Source organism: Oryctolagus cuniculus, chromosome 10 (assembly GCF_051225735.1).
Source record: "Oryctolagus cuniculus isolate XC-2025 breed Fujian yellow rabbit chromosome 10, ASM5122573v1, whole genome shotgun sequence".
NCBI classification, from domain to species: domain Eukaryota; kingdom Metazoa; phylum Chordata; class Mammalia; order Lagomorpha; family Leporidae; genus Oryctolagus; species Oryctolagus cuniculus.
In genome coordinates, this window is record NC_142876.1 from 70,076,379 (window position 1) to 70,098,469 (window position 22,091).

The following is a 22,091-nucleotide window of genomic DNA, read 5'->3' on the forward strand; positions in this document are numbered from 1 at the left end:
AGAATCAAAAATGAATCTTGATGTGAATGGAAGGGGAGAGGGAGTGGGAGAGGGGAGGGTTGCGGGTGGGAGGGACGTTATGGGGGGGAAGCCATTGTAATCCATAAGCTGTACTTTGGAAATTTATATTCATTAAATAAAAGTTAAAAAAAAAAAAAGAACTTTATCCTAGGTACTTGGGCCATCATCTGCTGCCTTCCCAGGTGCTAACATAGTAGGAAGCTGTATCAGAAGCAGAGTACCTCAGAGGAACTCCAATATGGAATGTCAGCAATGCGAGTTGAGCTTAACTCATTGGCTCCAATGCCAGCTCCTTCTTCAGTTCTTATTTTTAACCCTTTTGTGTCTGTATCTAAAGCAAGTTTCATGTAGCCAGCCTGTAGTTGTGTTATATGTTTTTTCTCATTCACTCAGTCTGTGTCTTTGATTGGAGAATTGCATCTATTTACATTTAAAATGATTACATATCAAGAGGAAATTACTTTTGTCACTTTGTTGTTTGTATTCTGTGTATATAAATTCTGTAGCTATTTTCTTTGTGGTTACCATGGGGATTACGTTTAACATCCTGAAGTTACAAAACTCCCATTTGAATTTGTACTAACCCAACTTCAGTCACAAACAGAAGGTCTGCTTCTCTGTGTTGCTGTTGATGTCACAGATAACATTTTTACACATTGTGTGCCCAGTGTCATAGATTAATGGTTTTTTGTGTAGTTGTCTTTTACATCATGTAAGAAATAAAAAGTGGAGTTCCAAATTAAAATTTCATTAATATTAACTTTTATTATTGCCTGTGTAGTTACCTATACTGAAAATCCTTGTGCAATTTTGAATTGCTGTCTACTTGTCTGATTCTGATGTTAGCTCTGTGTTCAAACTGTTTTCTGACTTCTAGTATGCCATGCAACTTTTTTCTTGATGTCTGGGCATGATGTTCCAAGTAAAAAGAACCGCTTTAAATTAGCCTTTAGTTGTGTTGTAACGGTTGAAGGGGAACAGAAGTGTTCTATAATTGGATGGTTAGATCTCACTGTTTTAGGGTGCCTGTGGCTGTAGACTGAATTTCTCAAGTGTTTCTCCGTGTTTCTCTTCTCCTTAGGCTGGCTGGGATAGGAAGAGGAAGCTGGGGTTTGGCATCTCCTGTTTCCCAGTTTAGTTTGGCTCTGATCAGACCCCTCAGGGTGAATAGTTTCTCTTGTGGGCAGGGTTTCTAGAACAGCTAGTCCAGGGAATTGTGAAATGCCTTCTCTCTCTTTTTTTTTTTTTTTTTTGACAGGCAGAGTGGACAGTGAGAGAGAGAGACAGAGAGAAAGGTCTTCCTTTGCCGTTGGTTCACCCTCCAATGGCTGCTGCGGCCGGCGTGCTGCGGCCGGCGCACCGCGCTGATCCGGTGGCAGGAGCCAGGAGCCAGGTGCTTTTCTTGGTCTCCCAGGGGGTGCAGGGCCCAAGCACCTGGGCCATCCTCCACTGCACTCCCCGGGCCACAGCAGAGAGCTGGCCTGGAAGAGGGGCAACCAGGACAGAATCCGGCGCCCCAACCGGGACTAGAACCTGGTGTGCCGGCGCCGCTAGGCGGAGGATTAGCCTAGTGAGCCGCGGCGCCGGACCGAAATGCCTTCTCCTAACTTCCCCCTGCTGGAAGCTCAAGAGATTGTTCTGTGATGCTTGATGTGAGAACCTGCTTGAGCCTCTGGAGGTAAAACTCAAAGAAGCATTGGTATCACACTGTGACAGAGGTCCCCCTTGAGTGTTCACCTCTTAGACTGTCCACACTGAGCTGTCGTTTCCTCAGTGACAGCTCCTGTTTCCTACCCTGGCCTTGGTTACCGCTGGAGGTTTGTGCTTAGGAATTGTATGCTTAGGTTTGCTATATCCACCCGTCTCCTGGTTTTGGAGGGAGTAGTTTCTCTATGCCATCATTCTGTTACAGATCTAAGAAGAATTCTTGATTTGTCTGTTTACTCATCTTTTGATTTGTTAGCACAGAGTGGTAACTTTGAAGCTTCTAATATATGGATCTGGAATCTGGAAGTCACATCTGCATTCTTGGTTCATGATTGTTATAAATTGCTCTATGCATGACAGAGCTGGTTTTCTTCATTCTGGTTCCTTTTTTTTTTTTTTTTTTTTTTTTTAATTTTTTTGACAGGCAGAGTTAGACAGTGAGAGAAACAGAGAGAGTTAGAAAGTGAGAGAGACAGAGAGAAAGGTGTTCCTTCCGTTGATTCACTCCCCTAATGGCCACTACGGCCAGCGCTATGCCGATCCGAAGCCAGGAACCGGGTGCTTCTTCCTGGTCTCCCATGCAAGTGCAGGGACCCAAGAACTTACTTGGGCCATCTTCCCCTGCCCTCCAGGGCCACAGCAGAGAGCTGGACTGGAAGAGGGGCAACTGGGACTAGAACCCGGCGCCCCAACCAGGATTAGAACCCAGGGTGCTGGTGCCCCAGGCAGAGGATTAGCCAAGTGAGCCACGACACTGGTCCATTCCGGTTCCTTTTAATCTTTGCTAATGTCATATACAAAAAGTAGTTCTCTATTTTTAAGTGGCATTCCTTTTTTTTTTTTTTTTTTTGACAGGCAGAGTTACACAGTGAGAGAGAATGAGAGACAGAGAGAAAGGTCTTCCTTTTTCCATTGGTTCACTCCCCAAGTGGCCGCTACGGCTGTTGTGTGCTGGTGTGCTGCACCAATCTGAAGCCAGGAGCCAGATGCTTCCTCCCAGTCTTCCCAAGCAGGTGCAGGGCCCAAGGACTTGGGCCATCCTCCATTGCCTTCCCGGGCCACAGCAGAGAGCTGTACTGGAAGAGGAGCAACCAGGACAGAATCCGGCACCCCGCTTAGGACTAGAATCCAGGGTGCCGGCGCCACAGGCGGAAGATTAGCCTAGTGAGCCTCGCCTCCAGCCAAGTGGCATTTCTTTTGTCTTTTTTCTATTGGGTATTCATATTTTAACTTGATTTTATAATGTCCTTTTGTTACAGAAATATATTGATTGATCTTTATGTGTTTTAGGCTTTTGTGTTTATGTTACTTTAATAGGGCTAGCAGAACAAATTATTACTATCTTGCTGATTTGAAACAATAGAATTACATTCTTCTGGTTTCTGGAGGCCAAAAGTCTAAAATCAGGGGTACTAGCAGAGTGGTGCTCCTGTAAAGGCTTTAACAAAGAATACTTCCTGCTCTTTCCCAGCTTTTGGTGGCTTCTGGTGTTCCTTGGCTTGTAGCAGCGTCACTGTAATCTCCCTGTGTTCACTGTTCTCTGTGTCTGAAATCTTATTTGTCTTATAATGAATTTAGTCAGTGTTCTTAGGGTCCACCCTCCCAGGATGATCTCATCTCAAGATCATTAAGTTAATTACATGTGCAAAGACTATTTCAGAGTAAGGTCATAATTTACAGGTACTGAGGTTAGAACTTGGATATGAACTCTCTTCTGGGGGAGGGGGACACAAATGAAGATACGACATATATGTTAGAAATTGTTTTTCTCTGAACAGTATGAAATTACTCATGTATATTTTCTTAGTACTTTCACATATAAATCTTTTAATTTATGTGGAGTTTATTTTGATAAAAGGTGGGGCCGGCACCGTGGCTCACTTGGTTAATCCTCCGCCTGCGGTGCTGGCATCCCATATGGGCGCCGGTTTCTAGTCCTGGGTTCTAGTCCTGGATGCTCCTCTTCCAGTCCAGCTCTCTGCTGTGGCCCGGAAAGGCAGTGGAGGATGGCCCAAGTACTTGGGTGCCTGCACCCACATGGGAGACCAGGAGGAAGCACCTGGCTCCTGCCTTCGGATTGGCGCAGCGCTCTGGCCATAGTGGCCATTTAGGGGTGAACCAACGGAAGGAAGACCTTTCTCTTTCTCTCTCTCTCTCTCTCACTGTCTAACTCTGCCTGTCTAATAAAAAAGGTAAAGATGGAAGTTTATTTTTATATTACAATGTTGACAGACCTTCCATTTAATAACTAGTAGCCGTAGGACTTGAACTTAGGTCTTTCTTATTCCAAAGTCATCATGTTTTAACTATCTCCTTTTAGTAGTCTTTTTTTTTTTTTTTTGGACAGGCAGAGTGGACAGTGAGAGAGAGAGACAGAGAGAAAGGTCTTCCTTTGCCGTTGGTTCACCCTCCAATGGCTGCTGCGGCCAGCGCGTTGCAGCCGGCGCACCGCGCTGATCCAATGGCAGGAGCCAGGTACTTCTCCTGGTCTCCCATGGGGTGCAGGGCCCAAGTACTTGAGCCATCCTCCACTGCACTCCCGGGCCACAGCAGAGAGCTGGCCTGGAAGAGGGGCAACTGGGACAGAATCCGGTGCCCCGACCGGAACTAGAACCTGGGGTGCCGGCACCGCAAGGCGGAAGATTAGCCTAGTGAGCCGTGGCGCCAGCCAGTAGTCTAACTTTTAAAATCTTTATCAAAGGGCTGATGCTGTGGTACAACAGGTTTAATATCCGGCCTGCATTGGTGGCATCTCATATGAGTCCTGACTGCTCCATTTCTGATCCAGCTCCTTGCTAATGTGCCTGGGAAAGCAGTGGAGGATGGCCCAAATGTTTGGGCTCCTGCACCCACGTGGGAGACCTGGATGAAGCTCCTAGCTCCTGGCTTTGGCCTGGCCCAGCACTGGTCGTTACAGCCATTTGGGAGTGAACTAGTGGATGGAAGACCTCTCTCTCTCAACCTCTTTCTGTAACTCTGCCTTTCAAATAAATAAAATCTAAAATCTATCAAGCAGCCTGTTTTTGGTATTATACATCTTACTATAGCAAAAAGGACTGCTGTTCTTGGTTTTATTGGCAGTTGAGATAAATGTCTTAAAACAAAATTGCAGGCATTTGAACCCCCTGTCAAGAGTGGTTGTTTTAGGAAGGAATAAGAAGTACTGTTTGGCAAGTGTAGTGGAAAGCATAGTTTTGAGGCACTGGCATAGTTTGCTGAGGCTGAACAGTTGAAAATGGACTCCTCAGGGCATTGTTAGTATTTGCTATCTTTTTTTTTTTTTTTTGGACAGGCATAACTAGACAGTGAGAGAGAAAGACAGAGAGAAAGGTCTTCCTTTTCTGTTGGTTCATCCCCCAAGTGGCTGGTACGGCCGGCGCGCTGCGTCGATCCGAAGCCAGGAGCCAGGTGCTTCTCCTGGTCTCCCATGCGGGGGCAGGGCCCAAGGATCTGGGCCATCCTCCACTGCCTTCCTGGGCCACAGCAGAGAGCTGGACTGGAAGAGGAGCAACCGGGGCTAGAACCCAGGGTGCCGGCGCTGCAGGCGGAGGATTAGCTTAGTGAGCTGCAGCGTCGGCCAGTATTTGCTATCTTAACTGCTATTAAAAGATATTTATGTTTTCATGAGCTGCTATTCATATTAATTTTATTAAGCTTGTTACTTTAATATGCTTACTACATTGTGGAGACTATTGGTAATCTTATAGTTTTATCAGCCTGTAATATAACAGACATAGAGAACCCATTTTAATATCTAAAATCTGATTATCATGTTAGAGAGTTTGGTTTTGGTGAGTTGCTTACATTGGTTTATATATAGTCTAGAATACAGTGATGTGTATGTAGGCTGTTCCTTCACATAATGAATACTTTTTTTATCAACTGCATGCTTTTTTTTTCCTATGAAATTTTTGAATGAGTTTTGAAAAACAAAGCTTACTGTTGGTCTGTTACTGATTTTTAAAGGAAAGCACAAGAGAAGGTGTTCTAATGAAGACTCTTGTGGCTACCAAAGAGAAACTTAACCCTGTTCATTCTCAAGATGCAAGTGCTGATGATAACAGCAGTTTTGACCTGAATGATCCTATAAAACAGGGTGCAGGGGCTCCTCAGCAAAGTAAGCATTTGGTGTCGGACTCAGAAACAACTCTGCACGTGGATGGGTGCTTAGACTCTGGGACTTCTGCAGCATCTGCTCAAAAGCCTATGGACATGGTGTCTTTGAAGCCTGTTAGTAACGATGGAATTAATTCCAATGCTATCCTCTGGTCACCAACTTGTGATCGGCGAACCTGTGCATTTTATGAGTCTATTGGAAAGAATAAAGATCGTAAGTGTACTTTTTTTCTTCTGATACGATTCAGTAATAAGATGTTTGTACATTTTGAATAGGATATTTTCCACATTGAACTTGCCAATATCTCTTGTTGAAATATTTGATGTTTCAGAGTTTAAAGATTTTTAAATATGTTGCAAAGAGAAATAATATCTATTTATTTGTAGTATTTTATTTTTTATTTTAAAGGCAGAAAGATAGAGTTCTTCCATCTACTGGTTCATTCCTGAAATGCCTGACACAGGTGGGACTGGGCCAGGCTGAAAGAAGGAGCCTGGAACTTGCTCCAGGTCTCCTGCATGGGTGGCAGAGACATAAGCTCTTGAGCTTTTGTCTGTTGCCTCCCAGGCTGCATGTTAGCAGAAAGCTGGATTGAAGGTGAAGGAGCTGGAATTTGAAATCAGGCACTCCAGTGTGGGATGTGGATGCCCAAAGTGGTGCCCCAACTGCTGCACCAAACACCCATCCCAGAAATAGTTGTCATTAATCAGAGATGTAGTAGAAGTATATATGTCTTTTTTTTTTTTTTTGCTTTTCTAAGATTTATTTTCTTTTTTCCCTTTTTTTTGTTTTTTAAGATTTATTTATTTGAAAGTTGGAATTACAGAGAGAGAGAGAGAGAGAGAGAGAGAGAGAGGTCTTCCATCCGCTGGTTCACTCCCCAGATGGCCGCAACGGCTGGAGCTGTGCTGATCTGAAGCCAGGAGCCAGGAGCTTCTTCCGGGTCTCCCACATGGGTTCAGGGGTCCAAGGACTTGGGCCATCTTCTACTACTTTCCCAGGTCATAGCAGAGAGCTGGATCAGAAGAGGAGCAGATGGGAATAGAACCGGCGCCCATGTGGGATGCCGTTGCTTCAGGCCAGGGCTTTAACCAGCTGTGCCATAGTGCCAGCCCCAAAATTTATTTTATTTTTTTGAAAGGCAGAGTTATAGAGAGAGATATCTTCTGATAGAGAGAGAGAGAGATCTTCCATCTGCTGGTTCACTACTCAAATGGCCACAACGGCCAGGCTGAAGCCAGGAGACAGGAGCTTCTTTCAGGTCTCAAGGGGCCCAAGGACTTAGGACATCCTCCATTGCTTTCCCAGGTACTTTAGCTGAGAGCTGGATTGGAATTGGAGCAATCAGAACTCAAACTGGTGCCCATATGGGATGCGAGCATTGCAGGCAGCAGTTTAACCCTTTACTCCATAACACCAGCCCCATAAGTATATATTTCTAAGTTTTTGTCTTCCTCCCCTTTATTCCTCATTCTCCATTATAGGCTTTTACTATGCATCAGGCTTGTTTTGTTTACCATTAGGAGATATTTTTCTTTTCTTTTTCTTTCTTTTTTTTTTTTAGCGGCAGAGTTAGACAGTGAGAGAGACAGACAGACAGAAAGGTCTTCCTTCCCTTGGTTCACCCCCAAAATGGCCACCATGGCCAGCATGCTGCACCAATCTGAGGCCAGGAGCCAGGTGCCTCCTCCTGGTCTCCCATTCGAGTGCAGGGCCCAAGCACCTGGCCATCCTCCACTGCCTTCCTGGGCCACAGCAGAAAGCTGAACTGGAAGAGGAGCAACTGGGACAGAATCCGGCGTCCCGACCGGGACTAACCCAAGGTGCTGGCTGCGCAGGTGGAGGATTAGCCTAGTAAGCCGCGGCATCGGCCTGTTTTTCTTTTATTTTAGGGAAATGTATTTTCCTTTCTCTCTCTCTCTCTCTCTCTCTCTCTGTCTCTGTCTCTCTTTTTTTTTTTTTTTTGGAAAGGTAGAGTAAGAGAGATCTTCCATTTGTCAGTTCATTGTGCATTCCCCAGATGAATGGCTTGGGCTAGGCTGGGTCAGGCCAAAGCCGGGAGCATGGATCTCTATCCGGGTCTCCTACATGTGTGGTAGGGGCCCAGGTACTTGGAGCATCTTCTGCTTCTTTCCCAGGCCCATTAGCCAGGTGCGGGGTTGGAAATGGAACAGCCATACATGAACTGGTGCCCACATGGGATACTGGTGTTGCAGGTAGCGGCTCAACCTGCAATGCCACAACGCAGGCCCCTTTCTGTTTTTTAGCCAGCTTTAGTACTATTTATAACTAAGGCAGTCGAATAAAATTATTTGAGAATACTTTATCATTTTAGTTGTTTAATATGCCATTGGCTATTTTGGGAATTTTATTTTGTAGAAACACATCTCTCCCAGAGTGTGATCTATCAAAATGAGGACGGTAAATGGGTCACTGATCTTGCCTATTATACATCTTTTAATAATGAACAAAATTTTAATATGTCTCTAAATGAGAAGATGAATGAAGACTTCAAATCTGGTTGTAAGTATATAGTTACCCAATTTTATTATATGGTTTCATTGTTTCTGATGATTGTCTGAGATTACTCTTTTTATATTGGTGAGGCACATCAGCGCCTTTCTGGAATATAATTGTATTCTGGAAATTCTTTGCTTGTTTTTGTACAAAGGTTTTTTTTTTTTTTTTTTTTTTTGTGGAATGAACTGGTCTGTTTCTTTCAGCAGGGACAAGGAATTAGACCAGCATTCCTTTTTACTTCCATTTGGGACCCATAGTATTGCTGGGTTTGAAGGTTACATTTAGGATTTATTTGGGTCACTTTTAATATTCTGTCCTGAGTAAAAAAAGTGTTCTGATAAGCCAGTCCATTTTGGAGGGTTTTCTACAGCTGGATTTTTTTTTTTAAGATTTTATTTATTTATTTGAGAGGTAGAGTTACAGAGAGAGGCAGACGCAGAAAGAGAGAAAGCTCTTCCATCTGCTGGTTCACTCCCCAAATGACCACAATGGCCAGAGCTGGGCCAATCCAAAGCCAGGAGCTTCTTCCAGGTCTCCAACATGGGTGCAGGTGCCTAAGCATTTGGGCCGTCTTCTATTGCTTTCCCAGGCTATAGCAGAGAGCTAGATTGGAAGAGGAGCAGCCAGGACACGAACTGGCACCTATATGGGATGCCGGCACTGCAGGCTGAGGCTTAGCCTATTATGCTGCAATGCCGTTCCCATATAGCTGGAATATTTTTGGGTGAACAGGTACCTGGGGTACCTTAGCAGACATCTTTGTGGTGATCTTGCATAGTGTTGGTAGTCTAATTGTTCAGGTGAAATTCCTCAAGTATTCATGGACATGTACCTAAACTCAGGTGTGTCAAGCTCTTCAAAGCTAAAATTAATTTGAAACTTTTAAAAATGACAACTTAAATTTTTCTTTAGTAAACTAGGACCAGTTAATAAGTGATAAGATAATCATAGCAGTGTGTTCGGACCTAAGTATTCAACATAGATGCATTTATAAACAGTGTATGTCCTTCATATTTCATTTTCTTAACTAGCTCAATTATGTTTGTGTGCTAGTGTTCAATTAGGCATTGGTGTAATTAGTTATATGAATTTATTGTTTTTTAAGCTGAAGCATTGGATTTGATTGCTCAAGATGAAGAAGAATTTAATAAAGAACATCAATTTATACAGGTTTGTAATTATTTCTTTAACCAAAGTTTTAAATTTTTCTGGGATGTAAGAAAAATGTTCATTCCTTTCTGAATAGAAAGAATTAATTAATATAGAATTTTTATTCTCAAGTGTATGCAACTTTTCTTTCATATTCTAAAGTATTAATTGCTTACTGAAATATTGGAATAAATATTTTTTAAAAATGATGTTTGTATTTATTTATTTTATTTTTTTAAAGATTTTTAATTTATTTGAGAGGCAGATTTACAGAGAAGGGTAAAGACAGAGAGAGGTGTCTTCCATCCTCTGTTCGTTCCCCAAATGGCTGCAATTGCAGGGTCTGAGTCGATCCAAAGCCAAGAGCCACAACCTTCTTCCAGGTCTCCTAAGTTGGGCTGTCTTCCACTGCTTTCCCAGGCCATAACCAGGGAGCTGGATCAGAAGAGGACAGCCTAGACACAAACCAGTATCTAAATAAGGATGCCACTGCTGCAGGTGGAGGTTTAACCTATTGTGCCACAGTGCTGGCCCCATGGGTTTATTTTCTTTTTAAAACTTTTAATTAATTTTTATTTATTTGAAAGACAGAGACAGAGATCTCCCATCCATTGGTTCCCTCCCCAAATGCCTGTAATAGTCAGGACTGGGCCAAGATAAAGCCAAGAACACAGAACTTAATCTGTGCACTCTGACACAGGCTGCTGGCACCAATACGTGCCATTGAAATAAGCCTTTAATTCACTTAAAGTAATTTTAATCGCTTTTACAGATAGTTCCATAGTTCTTAAAATATGTTTTCCTAATAAAATAATCCTGTTTGTTTTTAGTAACAGTATATCCATTTCTAAAGATTCTTACTTGTGACAACATTTAAGCAATATGTTAAGACAATGTTGGGGCTGGCACTGTCGTATATTGGGTAAAGCTGCCGCGTACAGTGCTGGCATCCCATATGGGCGCCAATTCAAGTCCTGGCTGCTCCACTTCTGATCCAGCTCTCTGCTGTGGCCCGGGAAAGCAGTATAGAAGATGGCCCAAGTCCTTGGGACCCTGCACCTGAGTGAGTGACCTGGAAGAAGCTCCTGGCTTCTGGCTCCTGGCTGCATATCAGCCCAGCTCCAGCTATTGTGGCCATTTGGGGAGTGAACCAGCAGATGAAAGACTTCTCTGTCTCTGCCTCTTTATTTCAAATAAATAAATCTTAAACAAAAAAGAAGTGCAATGTGTTTTATAGCTCAAGTTTTCAAAAATCACTTTCTTTTTTTCTGGAATTCATTAGCTTTAGTAGCTACTTATATTTGAATTTGTTCAATTATTTTTGCCTAACTTTTCAAAAATTGATTTTTAAGTTTTCTTAGTTAAATTTTTCCAAAAAATTTTATTAGAGAGGGAGAGAGGGAGGGAGGGAGAGAGAACCAGCTATCTTTTAATTCATTCCCCAAATGCCCACACTGCTCAGGGCTGAACCACGGCCAAATCCAAGAACTGCAAACAAAATCCAGATCTCCCATTTGGATGGTAGGATCCCAATTACTTGAGCCATCACTGTTGCCTCCCAGGGTTGGCGTCAGTGGGAAGCCAGTGTCAGGGGCTGCAGCCAGGTATTGAAACTAGGTACTCTGACGTGGGACAGAGGTGTCTTAATCAGCATCTAGCTGCTAGGCCAACTGTTTACCCTGTTACATCTTTCTAGGTTTTATATTAGAATAGAAATTAGGCTTGCTGGTGGAAGAAATGGAGTAATAGCTTTTTTTCCTTCCTAGGAAGAAAACATAGATGCTCAGAACACTTCTGTTGCACTAGGGGATACATCCTGGTTAGCTACAGTTAATTACAATCTGTTGAAGAAATCATTTAGCACATCTGATCTGAACAAAGATGATGCCAGTTATTTACGACTATCTTTAGGAGAGTTCTTTGCTCAAAGATCTGAAGCTCTTGGTTGCCTTGATGGTGGTAGCAATGTGAAAAGAGTAAGTATAAGATGTGTATAAGTTGTTAAAGTGATCAGATGTAGTAGTCCGTTTTGTGTTGCCATAACAAAATACTCAAGACTGAGCAAGTTATAAAGAAAAGTGGTTTATTTTGGCACAGTTTTGGAGGTGACAGTGATGAGGATTGATTGGGTGGGGTATCTGTGTTCTTGTGAGGTCCTAGTGTTGCAGAAACTTGTGTCAGAGAATCAGGTTTGTGCAGAAGGAGCACATGTGAGAAAGAGGAAGCAAGAGAATGCTGAAGAAACTAAACTTGCTCTGAAACCAGGTTGGGTGCTGTACCAGGTGCTGGGCGCCTTGGGCCACCAGCTGAGGGAGAATGCTCCAGGCCCATTCCCTGAAACCACACGGCCCTTCTAGGTCTCTAGGCCTGTGGTAAGAGGGGAGGCTTGGGAGCTTTGAGACAAGTCCCTGGGTTCTGATGATTAGTATCTTGCTCCGTTTTAGTCCTGAGCAAAGTGTTGCTTGCCAGTTTTAACATTCTCTGCAGAGTATGCTTTTTCACTCCGTACATGGCCTGATAATTTTTCCAAAAATGTTCAGTCTTCTTTATCTTTAAAATTGTTTGTTTTTTAATAGAATGTTTATTTTTTTACTTATTGTCATCTGCTTGAAAGGCAGAGGTACAGAGATAGAGAAGGAAAGATTTTCTACTGATTCATACCCCAAATGCCTGCAACAGTCAGGGCTGGGCCAGGACAAAACCCAGATTCTAGGACTCCATCCAGGTCTCCCACATGGAACCAAAACACTGGAGCTATTGTCTGTTGCTTTCAAGGATGTATTAGAAGGAAGCTTGTTTGGAATTACAGTAGCTGGGATGCAAAGTAGAACTCTGATATTGGATGAGAGCATCCCAAGTGGCAGCTAAACCTGTACCACAATGCCTACCCCTACCGTTTAAAATATTTATTTTCAACTTGGAAGGCGGAATCATACATACACATACATACACACGCATACACACAAAGTGTAGCAGGTAAGGAGAAAGATCTTCCACCTTCTGCTTCACCCCTAAATGGCCACATTAACCGGAGCTGGGCCAGGCTGAAGCCCGTAGCCTAGAACTCCATCCAGGTCTCGCACATGGGTGGCAGGGACTCAAACACTTGAAGCATAATCAACTGTCTCCCAGAATGCATTAGCAGGAAGCTGGGTTGGAAGCAGAGTGGCTGGAACTGGAACTGGAACTCTGATATAGGATGGGGCCTTGCAAGTGGCAGCTTAACATGCTGTGCCAAGATGCCTGCCTCTGCTTCCTTTTTACTTAAAAATTCTGCCTTTAGGTGATTCCTTTCCTCTCTTACCTTAGTGCAGCCCAAATGCTTTTCTACTTAGATAGTTCTCTTGCCAGATCCTTAGTTCATCAATCTTAAGCTTTTGAGAGAGGTGGGTTTTTGTGCATAGCTTGATTGGGATTCTTGAGATTGTGAGAGAAATTGAGAAGTGAGTGAATTATTTTAAATCAGATGAACTGGATCATGCAAAAAGAGATCTGTTATTCCGATTTTAAATTTTGGTATTAGTCATGCATTTTTACTTGCATTCAAGTTATTGGGCCAAGGAAAGAAATTCCCAAGTGATGGAGAGTAAAATTGATTTTATCAGGCAAATACACATTTTAGATCGCATATACGGAAGTTAAATAAGAAAGACAAGTGGGAATTTATTTCCTGTCCTTCAGCAGGCTCCTTGGATGTCACCTTGTCTGAAACTTTTGTACAAGTCAGTAGGAACATACCTAATCTTAAAACATATTTTCAAGGATGTGTTTAGTTTGTAAAATAAAATACCTTTATACTCCATAAGTTCTAGGAGGCAGGAATTTTTATATTTTTTCTCACTGAATGTCACTGATGATTAGAACAGTGCCTAACATTTAAGTATCATTTCTGTGTTGTTTTAAATCTGAATTTCTTAGGGCAATTTATTTGACAATATTAATTCTAATGATTAAAAGGTAGGTTGCATTAAGGAAATAAAAGTTTATACCTGGACTTTTTAAAGTACATCTTATAATTGGATGTTAAATGGGATAAACAGTTTTGATGAAGCCATTTATCTGTTTTTCCAGTATAAGATAGCCTAGAATTTCTCAAAGCAGTTGAGAATTAAGCAAGTAATTCACGTTTAATTATTTTGTAGCCATCATTTGGTTATTTTATTAGATCACCGGAGAAGACAGAACCCATTGCTTTAATAAGAAAGTCTGACCTATCAAGAAGTAATATGGAAAAAGAAATGACTCATCTTAACCGTGATCCATTTTCAGGTAAAGGATTAAATGCAAGAATTTTAGGAACCTTTATATTAAAACTTGTGACTTAGTAATTGTGTGATCATGTTCAGTATGAGTGCAAATATATATGCCACTTTGTGTATTTTCAATAATGGTGATAGATTTTACTCATATGTAAATCCATATTTCCTTTTCAATCTGAAGTAGAAACAAATCAGCCAATATCCTCCTAAATCCTTTTGTGAAAGCCAGAGTAAATAAAGTAATATCAAATAGTTAGTTAATTTTGGCCTTTTAAATGAGTGAATTAATTAGTCATAGATATTGAATTTATTATTTAGATAGACTTAAATAGATTTTTAAGATTTCAGGTATGATTGTCTAAATATGCTATTTATAAAAGTATTTTATTATGGCTGGCGCTGCGGCTCACTAGGCTAATCCTCTGCCTTGCGGCGCCGGCACACAGGGTTCTAGTCCCAGTCGGGGCGCCGGATTCTGTCCTGGTTGCCCCTCTTCCAGGCCAGCTCTCTGCTGTGTCCCGGGAGTGCAGTGGAGGATGGCCCAAGTGCTTGGGCCCTGCACCCCATGGGAGACCAGGAGAAGTACCTGGCTCCTGCCTTTGGATCAGCGCGGTGTGCTGGCCTCAGTGCGCCGGCTGATCATCATTTTGATTGGTCCTTATCCCACAGATGGTTTCTGTGAGAGAGTATATAATTTTAAATTGACTGTTGTATATTTTCTGCAGGAGATTTAAATGAACAGTCCGAAGCACAACTAAGTGAAGGATCAGTTACACTTCAGGTTGAAGCACTGGAGAGTACTTCACAAATGGATGAAAATGATGTGACATTAACTGCCAGTAAAAGCAAAACAGAGGTAGCTTAAGCTTTCATGAAAGAAATCTAAGATGATCTTGATATATTTTTTGTGTAAGATTGAAGTAAGATCACCTGAGCAAAATATACAGTTTCACATGGATTTTTTTCTGATTTCAATTTTATTGCAAGTATTCTTTAGAAGTGTAAAACAAAAAGCTATTTCATCAATGTAATTATACATACCAAAGAGTTTATAAAAGAAACAGATTTAATGAATGTTTATATATAATTTATACACCTGTGCACATCCCTTGTCAAGAAAGTATATTGCTAACAGCCCTGAAACTATTTTTTGCCCCCTCCCAAATACCATTTCCTTCATTGGTACCTTGACCTCAAACACTGTATTTATTTCATTTTTTGAACTTCATGTAAAAGAAACCATGTGATAATACTCCTTTTCTTAGACTTTTTCCTCTTCATCTTCTGTTAGATGAGTATGACAGAAACCTATTTCCATTACTGTATAATATTCCATTACAAATATTCTACAATTTACATATCCATCCTATAGTTGATGAATGTTTGGGATAGTCACAGTGTTGAGCAATTATAAAAGAATGCTGTCTGAACAGCCATCCTAGTACCCTTGTCTTGTTGATGTTGTCCACACATCCATGTGTCAGGTGTTTCTAAGAGTAGAATTGCTGGGTCATAGAGTTTGTATACCTTCACTTCGATAATTTTAACATTGTTTTCCCAAGTGTTTGTATCAATGTAGATTTCTTCCAATAGTGTATGATAATTCCTGTTAGTACATTTCCTCACCCATTCTGGGTGTTATTAATCACTCTGGTAAGTGTGTCATGGTATCTCCTTGTTTTAATTTGCATTTCCTTGACTGCTAATGAACTTGAGTACATTTTTAGTTTATGGTCATTTGGATAGCTTCTTTTGTGGAGTAGCTGTTCAGGTCTCCTCATTTTTCTAGTGGGTTCTTTGTCATACCGATTTGTAGTTCTTTATATGTGTTGGATAGGAGCCTTTTGCTAGTTACAACTGTTTTACGTATCTTCTCCCCATCTGTAACTTGCCTTTTTCACTTTTAATGGTATCTTAATGGTCCAATTAGGCCATGCTTTCTCCATTCCTCTAATACACCAACTTTGTCATTAATCAGATACCCGTGATTTTATATGTCTATTTGTAGATTCTCTATTGTGTTTCTTTGGTCTAGTTGTCTGATTGTGTCAGTATGGCAACGTTAAATATTCTGTCTTTGTAATGGGCCTTGCTATCTAGTAGAATAAGTCCTATAAGTCCTTCCATTATCATTTTTCTTAAGTATCTTGGCTATTTTTGGCACTTTTCATTTCCGTAACATCAAACCATCAGATTCTGCATAGCAACCAACTGACCTTTTCTGTTTAATCTGTAAAACAGCAAATTGACATCTGTGTGATCTTGAATCTTTTAAAGGTTATTTCATTTTTAATCAAAAGGCAGAGAGAGAGAGAAATCTTCCATATCCCTCAATTTGTTTCCTTCTCTTTGTGTTTTATGTTTGTGTGTGTGTATTTTTCATGTCTCTTGTTAGATTTCTTCCTAAATTATTGAAACATCATATTAATGTTATCTTTCTTCATTTTTTATTTGTTGTGGCTAAAGCAAAATGCAGTTTGTTCATATATATAAGTATATATACTCTATATCCAATAAATTATTAACTAATAATTACAGATTCTCTGCATTTCCTATGTATAATTATGTCATCTGGGAATAACAAGTTTTATTCCTTCATTTCTGTGTTTTGTTTCTTGTTTTGCCTTACTCAACTGGACTTCATAACAGTATTGAATTTAAGTGATGATACATTATTTCCCCAAACAGTGGGAAAGCTTTTCGGTATTTTTATCTTTACATTTGATGTATACTGTAAGTTTCTGTTTATCACTGAATTAGTAGAGTTCTCTTCTTTGCTCACTATTTTTTTGTTCTGTTTTCATTTTGTTTTTTGCTTTTAACATGTAAGGCAGTTGCCTGTTGTCACATGCTTTTCTGAATCTTTCAAGATGAATATGAGGCTGGCACCGTGGCTCACTAGGCTAATCCTCCTCCTGTGGCGCCGGCACACTGGGTTCTAGTCCCCGTTGGGGCGCCGGATTCTGTCCCGGTCGCTCCTCTTCCTGTCCAGCTCTCTGCTGTGGCCCGGGAGTGCAGTGGAGGATGGCCCAAGTACTTGGGTCCTGCACCCGCTTGGGAGACCAGGAGAAGCACCTGGCTCCTGGCTTCGGATCAGTGTGGTGCGCCGGCCGCAGCAGCCATTGGAGGGTGAACCAATGGAAAAGGAAGACCTTTCTCTCTGTCTCTCTCACTGTCCACTCTGCCTGTCAAAAAAAAAAAAAAAAAAAAGATGAATATGAACTATCTCTTATTTTGTGAATTACATTATATGGAATAAACCTGATTTGTCATGATATCTTACATTGGATTTGGTTTAACAGTTTGGTTAGGACTTTATATCTTTTAAGATTAATGCCTCCTCTTGGGGTATTATCTGGTTTTGATCTCATTTTTGCTATTTTCTGGTAGTTTTGATAAGATAGCTACTTTTAAAAAATTTTTGCTAGAATACCTTTTTGAAATCATCTGGAACTGGTATGTTCTTTATTTGGTGCTTTTTAATTGCAAATTCGATTTCTTTAATTGTTATACAACTCCTAAAAAACAAAACAAGAAAAAGTTATACAACTCCTGATTAAAATTCTTAGTGTCATGTCACTTTAAGTAAGTTGTAGTTTTCTAGGAATTATGATGTTTGCTCTTTACCTGAAAACCTATTGTAGTAACGCTGACTGTAATGTTCTCTTGTTGTCTTATGTTCTTTAGCTATGTCTATTTTGTTCTTATATTGACTAGGTCGCCTGTTTTCCTTGAGGTGTCTTAATTGTGTGAATTTATCAATTTTATTCTCTGTTTCTTCTATTTCATATTTTCTGGTCTTCATTTCTTTTAATTTCTGTGAATTTCATTTGCTGTTTTTCTGACTTCTTCAAATGAGTAGCTAGTTGATTTTTCTGTCTCCCTGCTTTTCTAATTTAATCAGGCATCTAGTGGTATTAATTTCCATAGTAGAATTTTTGTTGTAGTCCACACAATTTTTCATTTATTCCATATGTTTTGATATGCCATGTTTTCATTATTCATTGAGTATATTTTTAAATTTCTTTTGCTCATGAGTTCTTTGTTGTATTTATTTATTTATTTATTTGACAGGTAGAGTTACAGAGAGAGAGAGAGAGATACAGAGAGAAAGGTCTTCCATCTGATGGTTCACCCCCAAGATGGTTGCAATGGCCGGAGCTATGCTAATCCAAAGCCAGGAGCCTTTTCCTGGTCTCCCATGCGGGTGCAGGGCCCAAACACTTGGGCCATCCTCCACTGCTTTCCCAGGCCACAGCAGAGAGCTGGACTGGAAGAGGAACACTACCAGGACTAGAACCTGGTGCCCATCTGGGATGCCGGTGCCGCAGGCAGGAGATTAACCTAGTGCACCATGGCACCGGCCCCTCTTTGTTTTTTTTAAGATTTATTTGTTGGGGCCTGGCCCAGACCTGGCCATTTTGGCCATTTGGGGAGTGTACCATTACATGGAAAATCTTTTTTGTCTTTCCCTTTCTCTCTCTGTGTAGCTCTGCCTTATTAAGGCCAGGCTTCCAGCTCTTCCATGTCTTCCAGGTGGGTGCAGGGGCCCAAACACTTGTGTCATCTTTCACTATTTTCCCAGGCACATTAGCAAGGAGCTAGATTGAAAGTGGAGCAGCTGGGATTTGAATTGGTGCCCATATGGGATGCTTTTTTTTTTTTTTTTTTTTGACAGGCAGAGTGGACAATGAGAGAGACAGAGAGAAAGGTCTTCCTTTTGCCGTTGGTTCACCCTCCACTGGCCGCCACGGCCGGCGCGCTGCAGCCAGCGCACCATGCTGATCCAAAGCCAGGTGCCTCTCCTGGTCTCCCATGCGGATGCAGGGTCAAGGACTTGGGCCATCCTCCACTACACTCCCTGGCCACAGCAGAGAGCTGGCCCGGAAGAGGGGCAACCGGGAAAGAATCCGGCGCCCCGACGGGGACTAGAACCCGGTGTGCCGGCACCGCAAGGCGGAGGATTAGCCTAGTGAGCCGCGGTGCCGGCGGGATGCTATCTTAACCTGCTGCACCACAATACCTGCTCCCCTTGAGTGTTCTCCCCCTTGCCCTCCCCTTCTTCTTCCCTCTTCCTTTCCCAGTTACTTAACAAGTTAGAGAGAGAGGAGAGACAGAGATCTTTCATCCACTGGTTCACTTCCCATATGGCTGCAACAGCCAGGGTTGGGCCAGGCCTAAGTTAGGACACAGGAGTGTCTTCCAGGCCTTCCACATGGATAACGGACCGAAGCACTTGGGCCATCTTCTGCTGCTTTTCCCAAGGCATTAGCAGGATCAGAAGTAGATCAGCCGGGACACAAACTGACACTCATATGGGATGCTGTCGTTGCAGACAGCGGTTTTATCCACTGTAACACAGCACTGGCACCTCCCCTTGAGTTCTCTAAAAAACGTGTCACCTAGTTTCCACACATTTGAGATTTTTGGTTTTAGGCCTAGAGATTCTTTTTGTGTTTATTCTTTTGTCATTTATTGAGATATGTTATGTAACTCAGCGTCTGTACTGCTTTTGAAAATGGTCCCTATGCACTTGACGGAAATGCCTGTCCTGTGACTGGTGGCTGCACTCTTGTGTTTCTTTTCAGTGAGATTTGTTTAGATCAGGCCGCTCAAGCTGCTTGCATTCTTAGAATCATTGTGCTGTTGTTTCAGTTATTTAGGTTTTTAAATCTCCCACTATGATTGTGGAATTTCTAGTATTAATTATGAGTCTGTATATTTGCTAATTTTATTATGAGTTTATATTTACTATAAATATTTTTAAAAATTTTGAGGCTATATAAAGTCAATACAAATTAAAATTGTTCTCTCTGGTGAATCAAATCTTCTATCAGTCAGTATATGTCTTCCCATCTCTATTGATGCTTTTTTTCCCTCAGTCTTGTCTGACATGAGCATAGTTAACACCAGCTGTCTTTGATTAGGGTTAGCAGGTTATATCTTTTCCCATGATTTTCCTTTTAAGCTTTCTATGTCGTTGTATTTTAGATGTTTCTTTTGTGAGAACATGGAATTGTATTTTGTTTTTCAACCAATCTCACAATCATTCTTTCCACTTTTATTTAAGATAGTTACCAATAAATGACACTTTCACGGTGATGTCTTCATTTGCTTTCTGTTTCCTTCATTTAGACTTTATTCTTTTGCCAGTTTTTTGGAGTAAATATTTAAAATATTTTAATTTTTCTCTATATTAATTTGATTATACATAATAACTATATTCATATTAATGTAGTGGTTTCCCATGTATTATAATCTGTATCCTTGACTTACTAATGTTTAATAAAAATTATTTTTTGTTTTTATAAAAGTTCTTATTATACATAGTAAGGATAATAAAATACTCAATTTACTGCCCTCCAAACTTTAAAACTAATATTGTGTTAAATTTTAATTGTCTCTATATTTAAATACCATGTTATATGATGATAAGGATGGCTACTATTATCACATCCAAACAGTGTACATCTTAGCCCTCTCATATGAGGTTGATTTTCTTCTAGTTGAGGGATATCCTTAATATTTGTTTTAGTAAGGGTGTGCTAGTAATGAGTTTTCTTTTTTTTCTCTCCAAAAATGTCTCTGTTTCCCCATCATTCTACAAGTGTATTTTTCTTGGTAAGAGTTCTGTTGTGAACAGCTTTTGCACTTTAAAAGCTTTTGTTTCATTTTAAATGTTGACTGAGTCTTACTGTTAATTGATTAAAGATAATGATATCTCTGGCGGCTTTAAAATTTTTCCTAGGGTTTTTATTCATTTTACTGCAATGTGCTTAAATATCTTTTTTTTTTTCCCCTGAGTTTACAGGGAAAATTGTTGAAATAATTTGAGGCTAAGGGAGGTGCTGTCTTCCAGACTGATTTTGTTTGCCCCTGATAGGGAGTAAGGGGAACTGGCAACCTCTGTAATTCTGTTACTGGCGTTGAGCTGTGTAGAACCGTGCTCTGGTCCTTAACAGGCCAGTCCAGTGTTAGTTTACCTTTGCTCCCACCATGTGTCCCTTTGTGGTTTCTCCCTGAATCATTGAGGTTTTCTATGATGTCACTCACAAACACACTCACACCCAGGCAAGCCCTTAACCCCAAACCCCATCATTGTCAGACTCTGAACTCAATTTTTGTACTCTTATTTCTCACTTGAATAGCTTTGCTCAGCCTCCTGAAGCAGCAGGTCCTCAAAGGAGAAACATTCCCACTGTTGGGCTTATTACTCTGAGGTGCTTTCTTCTCTTAGATTTTAGCCCCATGTACGTGGACTGTCCTAACTCTCCAGTTGATCAGAGATGTTTTTGAAGATGCGTCCTGGTTCTAATTGCTGTTGGCAACAGGTTGTTTTGTATTACCTAATCTGTTACTAGAGGCAGAAGTCTTTACCTGAATTTTTTTGTTAAATAGTTTTATATTTCTTTGCTGTTGGGCCCATTTCAGTTTTTAATTCATGGTTCTGATTTAAATAATTCTAATGATTAATAAAAATGTTGAGAATTGTACTAGTAATCACAATGGCTAGCTACCTCTTCAATATCAGTAGCTTAGTTTTTTGGTTATAAATTATTCTTTAATTAAATTTTAGCATCTTTAATTCCTCATTTTGCTTTCTTTTTTAAACCTGACAATTTATATATAACCTGACACTGTGTGATTAAAGTTAATAACAGCTGTCTTTTTCATTAGGCTGTTAAACTGGTATACCATTCATTCCTTGGTGCTGTTATATCTTACATAATGCTTGTACATTAGTCCCTTCTTATCTAAGTTTTAGTTTCTGTAGTTTCAGTTTCCTGTGGTCAACTGTGGCTCTAGAACATTAAATGGCAAAAAATTTTTTAAAGATTTAATTATTTATTTGAGAGAGTGACCAAGAGATGGAGCGATAGAAAAAGAGATCTCGGGCCGGAGCCGCGGCTCACTAGGCTAATCCTCCGCCTTGCGGTGCCGGCACACTGGGTTCTAGTCCCGGTCAGGGTGCCGGATTCTGTCCAGTTGCCCCTCTTCCAGGCCAGCTCTCTGCTGTGGCCAGGGAGTGCAGTGGAGGATGGCCCAAGTGCTTGGGCCCTGCACCCCATGGGAGACCAGGAGAAGTACCTGGCTCCTGCCATCGGATCAGCGCGGTACGCCGGCCGTGGCGGCCATTGGAGGGTGAACCAACAGCAAGGGAAGACCTTTCTCTCTGTCTCTCTCTCTCTCACTGTCCACTCTGCCTGTCAAAAAAAAAAAAAAAAAGATTTCTCTGCTAGTTCACTCCTTAAATAGCTGTGATGGCTGGGGCTGGACTGGGCTGAACTCAGGAGCACAGAAATCCATCCAGGTTGCCC

The 22,091-nt window shown here is 41.1% G+C and overlaps 1 protein-coding gene across 17 annotated transcripts in view; it reads left to right on the forward strand.

Annotated features, from left to right (window-relative positions):
- Positions 1-22,091, forward strand: part of CEP192 (centrosomal protein 192) — a 151,007-nt gene that overhangs the window by 50,846 nt on the left and 78,070 nt on the right. For 16 of the 17 annotated variants that reach the window (XM_089305389.1, XM_017343984.4, XM_089305392.1 and 13 more), the window contains 6 exons: positions 5,695-6,058; positions 8,225-8,368; positions 9,471-9,535; positions 11,281-11,490; positions 13,657-13,783; positions 14,499-14,629. In XM_089305389.1, coding sequence (XP_089161515.1) covers positions 5,695-6,058; positions 8,225-8,368; positions 9,471-9,535; positions 11,281-11,490; positions 13,657-13,783; positions 14,499-14,629 — 1,041 coding nt within the window. Of the gene's footprint in view, positions 1-5,694; positions 6,059-8,224; positions 8,369-9,470; positions 9,536-11,280; positions 11,491-13,656; positions 13,784-14,498; positions 14,630-22,091 lie in introns of those variants that run through there. The other variant, XM_089305397.1, reaches the window with a different exon arrangement.